The sequence below is a fragment of the Gadus morhua genome, chromosome 17, assembly GCF_902167405.1.
Source record: "Gadus morhua chromosome 17, gadMor3.0, whole genome shotgun sequence".
NCBI classification, from domain to species: Eukaryota; Metazoa; Chordata; class Actinopteri; order Gadiformes; family Gadidae; genus Gadus; species Gadus morhua.
Window position 1 is genome coordinate 21,372,006 of NC_044064.1, and position 17,415 is coordinate 21,389,420.

General features: G+C 44.0%; 1 protein-coding gene and 1 long non-coding RNA gene across 3 annotated transcripts; both read left to right on the forward strand.

The window, feature by feature from the left end:
* Positions 1–7,193: 7,193 nt before the first annotated feature.
* On the forward strand, positions 7,194–8,558 carry LOC115529193 (uncharacterized). Of its 2 annotated transcripts, XR_003973484.1 has the most exons (3): positions 7,194–7,459; positions 7,643–7,762; positions 7,837–8,558. It is a non-coding gene; the product is annotated as an uncharacterized LOC115529193 (long non-coding RNA). The 2 variants fall into 2 exon arrangements; XR_003973483.1 differs by having other exon boundaries at positions 7,643–8,558.
* A 1,813-nt stretch (positions 8,559–10,371) lies between these two features.
* Positions 10,372–16,666, forward strand: LOC115529301 (protein NLRC3-like). Its single transcript, XM_030337908.1, has 5 exons — positions 10,372–10,519; positions 13,070–13,875; positions 14,137–14,921; positions 15,340–15,420; positions 16,654–16,666. The coding sequence occupies exons 1-5, from the start codon at positions 10,465–10,467 to the stop codon at positions 16,664–16,666; spliced, it is 1,740 nt and encodes a 579-aa protein (XP_030193768.1). The 5' UTR covers positions 10,372–10,464.
* Positions 16,667–17,415: the final 749 nt, after the last annotated feature.

Sequence of the window (17,415 nt, forward strand, 5' to 3'; positions counted from 1 at the left end):
AAAAAGGAACATAAACCAGCTTGCAGACGTTGCGCTTGGTGGGAATGTGAAACACCAGCTGAGGGAAATCACGAGTCAGCCTCTTCTTCAACGTATCCTGTCTGCAACACAGCAAAAAAGTTTCAATTCCATGAGGCCTTGTTCCTGGGAAAAGTACATTTTAAATTCTGAATAAAAAGTCGTCATTTTACAATAGTAATACTTGTTCATGTTGTTTGCGAACGGAGAATGCAGAATTCAGATGAACAATCATTCACACCATGTCAACCACATTACTAAAACAGCCATATCCCTGCTCTCAATCACACCACCTCTGAGCAATAACTGTTTAAATCCTCTCACTCACTCACTCACTCACTCACTCACTCACTCACTCACATGCTCATCGTACACACGCTCACACGCACTCTTGCTCACACACAACTTACAAACACACTCTTCCCAATTCCCGATTCCCAATGCAATATTCCCTCTGTGAGCCCAACCCTCTCCCTGTGATTGGACGACACTGTGGATCAGAGTGAGCGTACGTTAACCTGCTGACCACTGATTGGTCAACGAGCAACATTTGTGCAGCCTCCCCCAGCCCCAGGTTGGTTTTCAAGACTAATGGGATCTCTCTCTCTCTCTCTCTCTCTCTCTCTCTCTCTCTCTCTCTCTCTCTCTCTCTCTCTCTCTCTCTCTCTCTCTCTCTCTCTCTCTCTCTCTCTCTCTCTCTCTCTCTCTCTCTCGTCATTAGCCCCTTTTTCCTCTGTGTCTTTTGTATTTGCACTATTGAAACAACGACACAAGTCAGTGCAACACAGCCCTGCAGAGAAAAAGGAACAAAAACCAGCTCGCAGACGTTGCGCTTGGTGGGATTGTGAAACACCAGCTAAGGGAAATCACGAGTCAGCCTCTTCAACGTATTCTTTCTGCAACACAACAAAACAGTGACAAGTCAGAGTCACATGAGTACCATCAAAAGCAGAGAGCGGTGGAGGTGTTTCAAGACATTACAGTAGGGCTGTGCAATAGATCGAATTTTGATCAAGATTTCGATTCTTGGGTCAAACGATCTCCAAATTAATAAAATCGAGTTGGAACTATTCTTTGGGATCTTTCCGTTGTCTGTGAGGTACGCACATGCACAATTCAGTCCCTCCCCCAGAGCGTTCAACACGGCCCCGCGAGCTGTGTGTGTGTGGTGACACACACACACACACACACACACACACACACACACACACACACACACACACACACACACACACACACACACACACACACACACACACACACTTTCCTTTGCTGTGAGGCCTTAGGTGTTGGAGCGTTCCCCGCTCTGGGAGGGTTGAAGCTGGGGCCGCCAGAGAAGGCCGGAGTAGCTTGCTGCCGCTCCAGGAGCCTCGATGGAGAGGGGTCATTTAGCTGGAGGGGGTCTCTCTCTCTCTCTGTGTGTTTGTAGTCTCTCGATGGAGGGGGGTCATTTAGCTGGAGGGGGTCTCTCTCTCTCTCTCTGTGTTTGTAGTCTCTCGATGGAGAGGGGTCATTTAGCTGGAGGGGGTCTCTCTCTCTCTCTGTGTGTTTGTAGTCTCTCGATGGAGAGGGGTCATTTAGCTGGAGGGGGTCTCTCTCTCTCTGTGTGTTTGTAGTCTCTCAATGGAGAGGGGTCATTTAGCTGGAGGGGGTCTCTCTCTCTCTCTGTGTGTTTGTAGTCTCTCGATGGAGAGGGGTCATTTAGCTGGAGGGGGTCTCTCTCTCTCTCTGTGTGTTTGTAGTCTCTCGATGGAGAGGGGTCATTTAGCTGGAGGGGGTCTCTCTCTCTCTGTGTGTTTGTAGTCTCTCGATGGAGAGGGGTCATTTAGCTGGAGGGGGTCTCTCTCTCTCTCTGTGTGTTTGTAGTCTCTCGATGGAGAGGGGTCATTTAGCTGGAGGGGGTCTCTCTCTCTCTCTCTGTGTGTTTGTAGTCTCTCGATGGAGAGGGGTCATTTAGCTGGAGGGGGTCTCTCTCTCTCTCTGTGTTTGTAGTCTCTCGATGGAGGGGGGTCATTTAGCTGGAGGGGGTCTCTCTCTCTCTCTGTGTGTTTGTAGTCTCTCGATGGAGAGGGGTCATTTAGCTGGAGGGGGTGTCTCTCTCTCTCTCTCTGTGTTTGTAGTCTCTCGATGGAGAGGGGTCATTTAGCTGGAGGGGGTCTCTCTCTCTCTCTGTGTGTTTGTAGTCTCTCGATGGAGAGGGGTCATTTAGCTGGAGGGGGTCTCTCTCTCTCTGTGTGTTTGTAGTCTCTCGATGGAGAGGGGTCATTTAGCTGGAGGGGGTCTCTCTCTCTCTCTGTGTGTTTGTAGTCTCTCGATGGAGAGGGGTCATTTAGCTGGAGGGGGTCTCTCTCTCTCTGTGTGTGTTTGTAGTCTCTCGATGGAGAGGGGTCATTTAGCTGGAGGGGGTCTCTCTCTCTCTGTGTGTGTTTGTAGTCTCTCGATGGAGGGGGGTCATTTAGCTGGAGGGGGTCTCTCTCTCTCTGTGTGTGTTTGTAGTCTCTCGATGGAGGGGGGTCATTTAGCTGGAGGGGGTCTCTCTCTCTCTCTGTGTGTTTGTAGTCTCTCGATGGAGAGGGGTCATTTAGCTGGAGGGGGTCTCTCTCTCTCTCTGTGTTTGTAGTCTCTCGATGGAGGGGGGTCATTTAGCTGGAGGGGGTCTCTCTCTCTCTCTGTGTGTTTGTAGTCTCTCGATGGAGAGGGGTCATTTAGCTGGAGGGGGTCTCTCTCTCTCTCTGTGTGTTTGTAGTCTCTCGATGGAGAGGGGTCATTTAGCTGGAGGGGGTCTCTCTCTCTCTCTGTGTGTTTGTAGTCTCTCGATGGAGGGGGGTCATTTAGCTGGAGGGGGTCTCTCTCTCTCTGTGTGTTTGTAGTCTCTCGATGGAGGGGGGTAATTTAGCTGGAGGGGGTCTCTCTCTCTCTCTGTGTGTTTGTAGTCTCTCGATGGAGGGGGGTCATTTAGCTGGAGGGGGTCTCTCTCTCTCTCTGTGTGTTTGTAGTCTCTCGATGGAGAGGGGTCATTTAGCTGGAGGGGGTCTCTCTCTCTGTGTGTTTGTAGTCTCTCGATGGAGAGGGGTCATTTAGCTGGAGGGGGTCTCTCTCTCTCTCTGTGTGTTTGTAGTCTCTCGATGGAGGGGGGTCATTTAGCTGGAGGGGGTCTCTCTCTCTCTCTGTGTGTTTGTAGTCTCTCGATGGAGAGGGGTCATTTAGCTGGAGGGGGTCTCTCTCTCTCTCTGTGTGTTTGTAGTCTCTCGATGGAGAGGGGTCATTTAGCTGGAGGGGGTCTCTCTCTCTCTGTGTGTTTGTAGTCTCTCGATGGAGAGGGGTCATTTAGCTGGAGGGGGTCTCTCTCTCTCTTTGTGTGTTTGTAGTCTTCAGTGTGTAAAATTTAACCACACTTCAACACACTTAAATGCTGAACACGCAGATGTTGGGGTACTCACCAACCGGTCGAAGCAACCGGGAGAAGCTGGATCAGGGTAGAGGGCCAGAACAAACCCTGGTCACACCAAACACCAGGTTGAATAAAGGTAACCTAACTGATATTTCAAGAGCAGTTAGAAAAAGTATTTAATAGGGTTAAAACAAAAGGCAAAAAGGCCCAAGCCAACCAGGCGAAAATAAAAATAAGCTAAAAACAAATTGGAAACCAGCTCCGTCTGTTTGATTAACCAATGGGTAAACTCCTAATCCCTCACCAGGGTATGAGCCAATCGGGAGAGGAGGAGGGGCAGGAGGGACGGAAAGTTACCAGGAGTGGGAGTGGCTCAACAGGTAACCAATCAATGGGGACGGGCGGAGGGGATGCATTTATAATGAAGCATGAAGTCATAGGTTATAGCTGGGCTCTGGCAAGGTTAGGTTAGAGGAGGTGCTCAAACCTATATACCAACTAGTGGCACAAGGAGAGAGAAGGGCACGGGCACAAGCAGGTAAAATACAACATTAACTTTAGCTAAAATAAATGAAAAAAAAACAAAATGAAAGTATGAGAGCGGTGGGGGGGCTGAGGTGGTTAACAGGGAGTGTAGTGTGGTGATCGAGGATGAAGTCAGTCGCCTGCCGTAGCCTGGTGGGCCCGCCTGAGGGCTCTGTCATGAGCCTCATTGTTGAAAGGCCCTAAACCAGTGCTGAGATCCAGTAGGATCCCAGCATAGTGTTCTTCCTCACAAGATATGTAACCAGCCCAGAACCGTGAATGTCGAATCATGGATCAAATGTCAGAAAAGGACCGAACAGGATCTTTTCCAGCGGGGAACAGAAGCTGCTTGTGGAGGTCAATGAGGAGTACAAGGATATAATAACTCAAAAAGGGACCACCGTAACCATTCATAGATACAGGGAGGCTACCTGGCAAAAAATCGCTGATCGGTTGAATGCATATTTTAATTGAATATGGACCATGGATGCATAAATAGGGAGCTAGTCTCGAGGTAGCGGGTCGGACTTGCACCCGGTCGTCTGGGGTTCAATCCCCACGCAATTAGTAGTTTAGGAAGGATTACTGGAGAAATCAAAGTACTTTTCATGCCATTTATTTTCCATTCCTTTGAATATTCTAAATTGACTGGCCCAGTGCTTAATTTGTAAAGTGGGGGGTCCCGGAACGCAGAGGGGGGGTGGATCCGCCGACTTAGTATGGGGGTTACAGGTAATGGAACAAAAACAAATACACTGCCTACTAGGGTTGTGCCGATGGACGATGTCATCGTCCGTCGTGATGGCTGACTGACATCAGGATGGAGGGCCACCATCGTGATGGCACGCCCCCTGTCAGACACACACTAAACCTACTCTCTTATAGTTAACCTAAATACTTTGTAGGGATGCTTTGTAATTTAAATTGAGAATATAACTAATGCATATGCATGCTATTTTATATACGGCAGCCTTTGCCAGAGATGTGACGTAGTCTTCCGTGATCTGATCGCATTTCTTGAGGCGGATTACACAGTGCCATGTCGCCAAACTATGACTGTTTGGCTGGAGAAAATGTACAGCGAAGCAGCAGCCTCCCTCCGTGAAATCCTGTCCTTAGCGGAGAAAGTCCCCATCACCACCGATGCTTGGACAGCGTTGATCACAGAGTCGTGCGTGACCGTGACTTTTTAACCGACTTGGTTGTTCAGAGTGCAATCCTGCTTCCTGCAGACCTGCTCAATACAAGAGAGGCACACTGCGGGAAACATGAACTTTCGTTTCCAAATATTTATTTTAAAAAGAAAATATCTGTTTTAGTGTTTACGTTCATTAAATAGATTCATATCTTAAACAAATTCCGTTGCAAAGAGGAGGCGCGCAGGATTAATATCATAATTAAAAAGAGTTAGTCAGCCAACGCTGACACATTCAGCCTATTGTAAATTGACATGAGATATTGTAAACGTTCCCAATCCTGCTCTGTGATATAATTTATCATAATTTCTCTTGTGTCGGGAGTGGTTTGTTGGCCCGCAGCTTTTCAGTGTGTCAACAGATCTCCGACACTTTCATGTTACGTTAAATCTTAATAAACAACAAAAAATTCATGGGACTTGTTCTGTAAATTAATATATGCATATTATTATTTTATTTTAAACATGTTTCTATTTTTTTATTTTTTTATGAGAGGTACCGGTTCTGCCCAAATAAGTTCCGGAACACAGGGAGGGCAAACTTAAGAGGTGCCGGATCTTGTACCGGCAGGATCCGGCTCAAATTAACCACTGGACTGACCGTAGTATTTATTTCAACAGAGGTGGTCTTGGCTGCCTGCCTGAATATAATTTTTTTACATTTACATTTACATTTAGGGCATTTAGCAGTCGCTTTTATCCAAAGCGACTTACAATAAGTACATTTGTCATAAGAAGTGCAACAATATATCGCTGTCGGTACAGAAAGGATGTTCATAGAACCAAGTGCAAGTACAACAATCGCTAGGCTAACCAATTCCCTGTGTTACAGCAATGATAGCAGCTAATGCAGTTGCTAAACAGTCAAGTACTATAATAAAATACAACACAATACAATACAATACAATGTACAATGGTGGCCAGAAGGGGGAGGGTGGCTATGGGTGGCTATGGTGGCAGGGGAGTCTTGAGTCTTTTTCGGAAGATAGTGAGCGACTCTGCGGTCCTGAGAACGGCAGGGAGCTCGTTCCACCACTGAGGTCCCAAAACCGAGAACAGTTGTGACTTTGCTGATCGACCTTTGCTAGCTCTTAGCGATGGCGGTACCAAACGTCCAGCTGAGGTAGTTGAGCGGAGGGATCGAGCTGGGGTGTGTGGCTTTACCAATGCTTGGAGGTAGGCAGGGGCAGTTCCATCAACTGCGTTGTATGCCAGTACCATCGTTTTAAATTTGATGCGAGCTACTACAGGGAGCCAGTGGAGGTCCCGGAAGAGGGGGGTCACATGGGAGAACTTCGGTAGGTTGAACACGAGGCACGCTGCCGCATTCTGGATGCGCTGCAAAGGTTTAATCACAGAGGCAGGAAGTCCAGCCAGGAGTGAGTTGCAGTAGTCGATAATTTATGTGGCTGACAATTTCCCATGCAGCAGTGTCTTTGTCATTGTGACAAGGGCTTCACTATCAGTAACATTAATATTAATATTAACATTACTTTGGGTTTTTGCAAGTTTTATTTTGGTTCTAGGGATATTGTAAGACATATTTAGTATGTAAAAAGTAAGTTGTTAGGCCTAATTTCTCTGATATAAAGAAAATTACAAAAGTAAGTCGACACCAAGAATTCAACGACGTACTCAGGACTTGGACTAGAAACATCCACTCTACAAGGCAAATGCTAGACCACTCACTCAACTGCTGGTTCATAAATTTGATAGAAAACATAGATTAGTATAAAAATGTGTTGAAAAAATATCCACGATAACAATAGATAGCAATTCATTTTATTTTATTTGCATCATTTAATCTTAGACCTTTAGTGAAAAACTCTCTCACACTCTCTCTCTCTCTCTCTTGCTCTCTCTCTCTCGGTTCCTCAAGTACTTCTCCTTCCAACATTTCGGTGGGATGTTTTTGTGTGTGTGTGTGTGTGTATATGTGTGTGTGTGTGTGTGTGTGTGTGTGTGTGTGTGTGTGTGTGTGTGTGTGTGTGTGTGTGTGTGTGTGTGTGTGTGTGTGCTGCCCGTTTCCCCAGAATACATGTGACATGCGCTGAGAGGGGCGGTTCAGCTAAGTTACTTCCTCATCTGAACCGTCCGTTGCAGCGAGGAGCCTTTCTTTCTCCGCTTTGAAAACCTTTCACATGATTAATGTGTTTCATACACACTTTAACCTCAGTTTCTTCCCTTACAATTATACTTTTATAACTTTTTACTGTATGGGACGGAACGTATTTTCTCCAGTCTACTATGGATGAGGTGAGAGAGGAGGGGGGTCCTACCTCTAAGACCACTCTGTCTGGGGAACATGGCCGTCGGAGCAAAGCTAAGAGGTAAGAAGAGGATCTCTCTGTCTGTGACTGTTGTCCATCTCAGAGCTCAGCAATGATGCATCATGACCCCATCATTAGTCTGAGTAAAAGCTGTGTTTGTTTGTGTGTGTGTGTGTGTGTGTGTGTGTGTGTGTGTGTGTGTGTGTGTGTGTGTGTGTGTGTGTGTGTGTGTGTTTGTTGAAGCCCAGAGAAGCAGGAGAGAGCAGACTCCCCTGGACCCAGCTGTGCCTCCATGAAGAGTGGCTGGTCTATGGATCATCCTCGTGTGCTATTTCAAGATGGAAATCAGTTTATTGAGAAGAGGTGAAGATTTATCAGAGATTATTAAAATACAGCATCTATCGAACGTCCATAAATCCTGGTTCTGGTTTTTCTAGAAGAGTCCAGAAGCAGAGAGCAGACTCCCCTGGACCCAGCTGTGTCTCCATGAAGAGTGACCGCTCTATGGAACAACCTGTTAACTTTAAATATGGAAATCAGTCCATTGAGAAAAGTTAAGCATTGATTAGAGATGATGATTCGGGCTGTAGTCTTAAATTCAACCAACTCTGACCAATTGATCGGTCGACGGTGAAAAGATGATTATAAAACATTGTGCACGTTATCTCTGGATCAACATAATCTACCACAGTGCGTTGTACTCTGCCTGCTAGCCTCAATATCACATAAGGGCTGTTTGGAGAAGGGCACTGGGTTTCAGACCCCCTCTCGGTCCAAGTCGACTCGGTTAGAGCAGAGCTTCAATATGAAGCAGACAGCGGACGAGCCACGGAGCGTCGGGCAGCGTCGTTTATAGACGACACCACCGAAGAATTGATTATATCTTTTATCTGTGTGTAATATAACGGGGCCCACTGGATGCTGCTGGGATTCGTGCCAAGAAGCCAATTCTGATGTGTTCCCACCAGTGTTGTTTTCGTCAGGCAAGACGAAAACGAAAATGACGTCGTCAGACCCCTTTTTTCCATGACGAAAATGAGACTAAGACGAACGTCACCATTTCGTCAAAAAGACTAAGACTAAAACTAAATCTAAAATGCCTGCCAAAAACAACACTGGTTCCCACTCAAAGGGAGATGAAGAATAACAGACATATTAAGAAAAAAGTACTCATGCCGTACCATTTTAGCTGATCTGCCCACAAACTTACTCTACACTTTGCATGCTTTTTTGTCGTCCTTTTTAACCAAATGCTGCCAGATCGATGACTTTGTTGGACTCAATGAGTTGTAGGGAGTAAAGGTTGAGTTTGTTAGGACTAGCGGTCTTCTGTCGTGGAATCTATTAACGCCTTATCTAATTCACTTCAACTAACTAAAAACATGAGGAATCGGAGAGTCCGGATTAAGTATTGACAGAGACTTTATTGCTACCCGTGAGCAAGCAACGACAACGCCGAGTGAGGTTTGCAAAGACACTCCAGAATGATTCTCGTCCTGCTCCTTATATCCCCAATCATTACATAATACAAAGTTGGACTTACATGAAATATTGTTTTGCATAACATGTTTTTTTTTGGGTCATACTGTATCTTTGAACATTTATTAACATCTCTGCAAACAGGTAGACTAGAGGATGTACATGTGTGAATGTCAGCATATTCTCATGTTTTCTAGTTCACAACTGTGCCTTTTGAGCGTATATTAACCTCTATGCAAACAGATAGATGATGTACAGGTGTGCATATCAGCATGTTCTTCAGAGAGTACATCAGATAAGAATAGTGTGAACCCACTCACTAGCGGCACATAACAGCTAACATATAGGGGAAAGGTGATCAGCCATCTTCCACCATTCAAGTATCTATATGATATGTAGGCCTAATAATAATCATAGTTTAACATAAAATGTAAGGTTAATTTCTACCATACTTCCTTATGGGCCAGTTCAACGTTGAGAAACCTGAGGGTTTGACCTCTTGTCTTATAAGTCATATCGTTTATTAAACCATCTGATTATTAAAACAGAAACTATGGAGCCTTCAACCTTATTTCTATTCATAATTAATGTTATTTCTAACACAATATAGCCCGTCACTCAAATATAAAACACTTCGGTCTGCATTTGTCCCTCCCGGCCCAACAAATAATTGATTAAGAAGCTCTTTGTTCTTATGAAAGGAACACCAGTCATTGTCCGACCAAAGAATTTGGTCCAACAAGTGTATATCGGTCAACCAACCGACCAGAACTTGACAGCCCTAGAGATTATATAGGTACAGCTTCTATCAAACTTCCAGAAATCCTGGTTCTTGTTTTTCTAGAAGGGTCCAGCAGGAGAAAGCAGACTCCCCTGGACCCCGCTGTGTCTCCATGAAGAGTGACCGCTCTTTGGAACAACCTGTTAACTTTAAAGATGGAAATCAGTCTATTGAGACAAGGTGAGGATTCATCATATATTATAAAGGTACAGCTTCTATCAAACATCCATAAATCCTGGTTCTTGTTTTCTAGAAGAGTCCAGCAGGAGAGAGCAGACTCTTGTTAACAGACTTTACTGGTACTGATGTTTTCAAGGCAGGAAAAATGTAAGTGTGTGTGTGTGTGTGTGTGTGTGTGTGTGTGTGTGTGTGTGTGTGTGTGTGTGTGTGTGTGTGTGTGTGTTACCCACAGACTCCAGAAGAGGTCAAAGGTTACCAGTGCTCAGTCTCTACGGCAGCATCAAACAGAGCTGATCAAGGTGTGTACATATCCACTGAGACGTTTGACTTCAGCTCACCATGAACATTAGAAAGCATCTCTTGTCCAGCGGGACGTGAATCCAGGAAAGATGCGTCTGATGTCCTCAGTGAGTTCAGAGTAAAGTTCTCCTTGATGTTTGTTCTGTTTCAGAGGGCTGAGGAGAACGCACACGCTTTCCTAGACAAGGAGCTGAAGAAGCTCTGGAGGGATCTCTTCTCAGATTACCCACAATGCTCAGAGGGTCAGAGAGTGGAGGAGGAGGAGGTGGATGGTAAGAAGAAGGAGCAGAGGAGGCGCGCCATAGAGGGAGTGGTGGACATCACAATGCTCTGCCTGATGGAGATGAACCAGAAGGGACTGGTCGACAAACTATTGAGCGGTTAGTGAGACTCTTATCTTGAAAACAGAGAAGAAATACACTTTTTGATGAGTAGTAGGAGATTATTATTTGTTCTGTTCAGACTTAATGACATAATGTGAGACTTATACATTTCAAACTTCAATGTGGAGTCAATCTTTCCTCTTTGGGGTTAAATGGTTTGATCCAGTATGTAGGGTTGTTGTGGGGTATCAGGTTAAATGGTTTGATCCGGATATGTAGGGTAATGGTGGGGGTCTCAGGTTAAAGAATGTTAAACATCATCATTACCAGCACCCACTAATCCGACCACATCACCCCCGTTCTCGTCCAACTACACTGGATCCCTGTCCAACACCGGATTGACCTTAGAACCCTTCTGCTCACCGACAAAGCCCTCCACAACGTGGCCCCCACTTATCTCCCCGACCTCCTCCAGGAGGACAGGCCCTGCCGCTCCCTTCATCATCCTCAGCTGGTCTTCACTGTCCCGACCTCCCGCCTCAGCACCGTGGATGCTAGGGCTCTCAGCACCGTGGGTGCTAGGGCTCGTAGCAGCGTGGGTGCTAGGGGTCTCAGCACCGTGGGTGCTAGGGCTCTCAGCACCGTGGGTGCTAGGGCTCGTAGCAGCGTGGGTGCTAGGGCTCTGAGCTGAACTGAAAGAAACACCCTGACAACATTGAAATCCCTCCTCAAAACACATGTGTTCCCACTGGCCTTCTCGCTGTAATGACCCCCTACCGTGGGTTCCCCTCGTATCCCCGTTGTGCTACTGTTCTTACCCCCTCCTACCTGGGTCTCCTCACTGTTCTTACCCCCTCCTACCTTGGTCTCCTCACTGTTCTTACCCCCTCCTACCTGGGTCTCATGTCTTGTTTTGATCATGCTGTTGGCGATGCAGCTCTCGCTTGTTTTGACCCTAGATTGTTTTATGAATTGTAAGGCGACCTTGGGTGTCATGAAAGGAGCCTTGAAATAAAGTGTTATTCAATGTAATTATTATTATTATTATTATTAATAATATTAAACATAAACTGCAGATCAACAGCAGAATAACTCTGTGGAAGAGATGCAGCACTATCTTGTTATATCAGCATGTCATTTTACACCAATTCATTGTCATTATTATCATTAGACCAATCATATCGCTTTGGTAAAAACGAAAAGTCCTGAACATTTTGAATCTGTAACATGCAGTCTTTGTCACGACCAGCTTCCCCAACCAAAAGTTATGAAGCCACATTAATGTTAAACATTATACTGCTGACCAACCGCAGAACAACAGTGGAAGTAATGAAACCCTGTCTTGTTGTATCAGCATAGCAAATCACTTTACACTGATTCACTATCATTATTACTATCATTAGACCAATCATATTGCTGTGCAAATAATACTCCCTGACAGGGTTGCTCAATTTTGGAAAAAATGAGAATCACATTTTTTCGGACGATTATTCTTGAGTTTGAAAATAAAATGCATTTATTCGGCATTTCAAAAAATAAACACGTTAAATGAGTTTTCAAAATTCTTATACTACACAGTACACAAACAGTTAAAATTGAAAAATTGAAAATGTTCAAATTGAAAATAATATACAAATAAATATGTATCCAGCTGTTCTTTAATTTCTATAAAACTTTCAACGAATAAAATAAATATACTAGATAGTATAGACTAGGGGTGAAACGGATCAGTGTGTCCACGGTTCGGTTCAGATAACCGTTTTGGGCCTCGGTTTCGGATACGGTTCGGATTAGGATCATGTCCGTGGTAGTAAAAAGGCAGACTTTTTTTTGACGGAGGGTTTGGGGGAGAAACACAAAAATGAATGAGACCCACAGGCTATTTGCAATGTGTTAATTGACTGCAATCAGACAACTTGCAAGGCTTTTTTGTGCAATAAATGTTCCCCTAAATGCATTTGAAAACATGGTGCACTGACACATGTAAGGGATAACGGCCGACGAGGCTTAGAACTCTGGCGACGAGCGCAGCATGAAGCCAGAGTTGCCTCTACCTGTCCATTATTTCCATCGATCCGGTCGACCTCGAAGGCCGTTATCCCGCTTATCACCCGTTTGTATTTATCTCCCGTATATTTAGAATATAATTGTATCAATTACTTTCTTTAAATCTAGGAATCGTGCGCTTGAACTTCAGAAAACAACCTATTACAGCTATCGCACTGGAGAGTTACTGAAGGGAGGGGCGGGAAAAGTCTCATTGGCTCGGGCAGCACTGGAGAGAATGCATTCCGCTGGGTCCTAAACACCCTTTTGTATCGGACGTAGGCTACAGTAGGCAAAATACGCTACATAAGGCAATGCCTTCATGAAACCGAAATCCGCGGATCTCCATAATGCTCCGAACTGTGGTAAACGAACCGAACGGATTCGGATACAATTCGAATCCGCTGCAGGCCTAGTATAGACGGACGTCGGCTGTAATCGACGTCTGTCTTGCCGTCGTCGGGGTTGTGGTCTTGTGTTTTTGTTTGCCGTCGTAAGCGACTTTGTGATTGCGTCTGATGACATCCACTAACTGATGTCATCTGTTCTTTTCTCATTTAGGATCTGCTGCTGTCGAGTGCCAACATAAAATTAAGTCCAATTTGAAGAAGAAGTTCAGGTGTGTGTTTGAGGGAATCGCTAAAGCAGGAAAGCGAATAGATCTGAACGACTTCTACACAGAGATCTTCATCACAGAGGGAGGCAGTGGAGAGGTCAACAAGGAACATGAGGTCAGACTGATTGAAACAGCTTCCAGGAAACCAGTCAAGGAAGAAACACCAATCAGATGTGAGGACATCTTTAAACCCTTACCTGGACACGTTCGACCAATCAGGACGATAATGACAACTGGAGTGGCCGGCATTGGTAAAACCGTCTTAACACACAAGTTCACTCTGGGCTGGGCTGAAAGCAAAACCAACCAGGACATACACTTCACATTTCTCCTCACTTTCAGAGAGCTGAATTTACTGAAAGGGAAAGAGTTTAGCTTGGTGGAACTTCTTCATCACCTCTTTATTCAGACCAAAGAAGCAGGAATCTGCAGATTCGACCGGTTCCAAGTTGTCTTCATCTTGGATGGTCTGGATGAGTGTCGACTTCCTCTGGACTTCCAGAACAACCCAATCTGGACTGATGTTACAAAGTCAAACTCGGTGGACGTGCTGCTGACCAACCTCATCAGGGGCGACCTGCTTCCCTCTGCTCGCATTTGGATAACCACACGCCCTGCGGCAGCCAATCAGATCCCTGCTGAGTGTGTTGACATGGTGACAGAGGTGAGGGGGTTCACGGACCAACAAAAGGAGGAGTACTTCAGGAAGAGATTCAAAGAGGAGACGATGGCCAGCACAATCATCTCCCACGTCAAGAAATCACGAAGCCTCCACATCATGTGTCACATCCCAGTCTTCTGTTGGATCACTGCTTCAGTTCTGGAGGACATCTTCAAAAAATCCCAGATCGAAGAGATGCCCAAGACCGTGACTCAGATGTACAGCCACTTCCTGAGGGTTCAGTCCATACACGGGGACAGGAAGTACCATGGGAGATCTGAAATAGATCCACACTGGAGTTCAGAGAACAGGAAGATCATTGTTTCTCTGGGAAAACTGGCTTTTAACCAGCTGGAGAAAGGCAACCTGATCTTTTACGAGGAAGATATGGCAGAGTGTGACATCAATATCAGAGCAGCCTCAGTGTACTCAGGAGTGTTCACCCAGATCTTTAAAGAGGAGTATGGGCTGTACCAGGACAAGGTTTTCTGCTTTGTCCATCTGAGCATCCAGGAGTTTCTGGCTGCCCTTTATGTCTTTCTGTCCTTCATCGATACTGGTGTCAATCTGCTCTCAGAAGAACCACCAACATCGAGGAAAGATAAACTCCTCTTCTACCAGAGTGCTGTGGACAAGGCCTTACAGAGTGAGAACGGACACCTGGACTTGTTCCTCCGCTTCCTCCTGGGCCTCTCTCTGGAGACCAATCAGATTGTCCTACGAGGTCTGCTGGAACAGAAAAAAAGATCACTGACCACTCAGATTAAAACAGGTCTGCTGCGAATGACAGGAAGTAGCTCACACACCAATGAGGGAACAGTGTCACAGATCAATGAGGGAACAGTGTCTTACATCAAGGAGAAGATAGAAGGAGATCTATCTCCAGAGAGAAGCATCAATCTGTTCCACTGTCTGAATGAGCTGAACGACTGTTCTCTAGTGAAGGAGATCCAACAGTACCTGACATCAGGAAGTCTCTCCGGAGAATCTCTCTCTCCTGCTCAGTGGTCAGCTCTGGCCTTCATCCTACTGACATCAGAAGAGGAGCTGGACGTGTTTGACCTGAAAAAATACTCTGCATCAGAAGAAGGTCTTCTGAGGCTGCTGCCAGTGGTCAAAGCCTCCAAAACATCTCTGTAGGTTCAATAATAACATGTATTACAATACACACTACACAATATAATTGCAACTGGAATATAAGGTTAAAATTATATGAAAAAGATCTTTGTAGGTTCATAACAACATGTATTACTTTTCTACTCATAACAGAGTAAACATACTAGTTATAATAACATACAAAACATCTCTGTAGGTGTCCTATTAACGTGTAATGTATTACAGTACTCATAAGAGAATATTCACAACAATAGAATATAGAAGGAGTCTTCATTTAAAAAACATTTTCAATCTCAACTAAACAACTATTTAACATTTATACATCTAATTATTTAGTATGTTTGTTAAACTAATAACATTCCTTCATTTTTGACTAACTTAAAGATGTATGTTATTTTGATCACTGTTCCTAACCTGTTCTCTTTATTCTGTGTGAAGGCTGCTGGGCTGTGATCTGTCAGAGAGATCCTGTGAATCTCTGGTCTCAGTTCTCAGCTCCAAATCCTCTAGTCTGAAAGAGCTGGACCTGAGTACCAATAATCTGCAGGATTCAGGAGTGAAGCTGCTCTCTGCTGGACTGGGGAGTCCACACTGTACACTGGAAACCCTCAGGTCAGTTTTACCCAATGGTCAAACAGTAACACAACAAGGTTCAATATCAGAAGACATTTAACAGATTTATAACCATAAAAGTGTGCACGTAAAGTGAAGCAGCACGCAACTGACACCCCCAAGCACACAAATGCTGTCTTATTTCTCGTGCTCGCAAAGTGTTTTCCTATTCGCTATGATATTTACTTTCCTCAAAACACAATATACATAATATTAAAATTAAACTTGGGATGTCCGATATTGGCTTTTTTGCCGATATCCGATATGCGATATTGTCCAACTCTAAATTTTCGATTCCGATATCAGCCGATACCGATGTCGATATTTGGGTTATTTTTCCTCAAACCTAATTTAGGTAACATTACATATCTTCTGTTGTGGAATCAACACAACATGCTTAATGTTATTGTGATGCCCCACTGGATGCATTCTTGAATGCAACAAGGCTTTCCAAATGTTAACATTGTCTGTGCAAAATAAGAAAAATACTTCAACTTAATTTAAGGGAAAAGTGCCATGTTTATTTTTATTTTTTTAATGGTCTCAGACAACAGTTTGGATTACACTCTCCCTGAGATAATCTTGACAATGCCCACAACAAATAGGGCAAACTTGACTCCACAAATGATAAAACATTGTACCTGAACAACTATGTGCAACATAGCAGTATGTTTCTTTAACTAAAACTCAATAACCTTAATTGAATAAATGCACAAATATGAGTCAATTACAATGTGCACTGTACTGCACAATTTTGAAAACATTTATTTGAGCTATAAAAAAAAAAAAAAAAAAAAATGGATTACATGTATTACTTTTCTACTCATAACAGAGTAAACATACTAGTTATAATAACATACAAAACATCTCTGTAGGTGTCCTATTAACGTGTAATGTATTACAGTACTCATAAGAGAATATTCACAACAATAGAATATAGAAGGAGTCTTCATTTAAAAAACATTTTCAATCTCAACTAAACAACTATTTAACATTTATACATCTAATTATTTAGTATGTTTGTTAAACTAATAACATTCCTTCATTATTGACTAACTTAAAGATGTATGTTATTTTGATCACTGTTCCTAACCTGTTCTCTTTATTCTGTGTGAAGGCTGCTGGGCTGTCATCTGTCAGAGAGATCCTGTGAATCTCTGGTCTCAGTTCTCAGCTCCAAATCCTCTAGTCTGAAAGAGCTGGACCTGAGTATCAATAATCTGCAGGATTCAGGAGTGAAGCTGCTCTCTGCTGGACTGGGGAGTCCACACTGTACACTGGAAACCCTCAGGTCAGTTTTACCCAATGGTCAAACAGTAACACAACAAGGTTCAATATCAGAAGACATTTAACAGATTTATAACCATAAAAGTGTGCACGTAAAGTGAAGCAGCACGCAACTGACACCCCCAAGCACACAAATGCTGTCTTATTTCTCGTGCTCGCAAAGTGTTTTCCTATTCGCTATGATATTTACTTTCCTCAAAACACAATATACATAATATTAAAATTAAACTTGGGATGTCCGATATTGGCTTTTTTGCCGATATCCGATATGCGATATTGTCCAACTCTAAATTTTCGATTCCGATATCAGCCGATACCGATGTCGATATTTGGGTTATTTTTCCTCAAACCTAATTTAGGTAACATTACATATCTTCTGTTGTGGAATCAACACAACATGCTTAATGTTATTGTGATGCCCCACTGGATGCATTCTTGAATGCAACAAGGCTTTCCAAATGTTAACATTGTCTGTGCAAAATAAGAAAAATACTTCAACTTAATTTAAGGGAAAAGTGCCATGTTTATTTTTATTTTTTTAATGGTCTCAGACAACAGTTTGGATTACACTCTCCCTGAGATAATCTTGACAATGCCCACAACAAATAGGGTAAA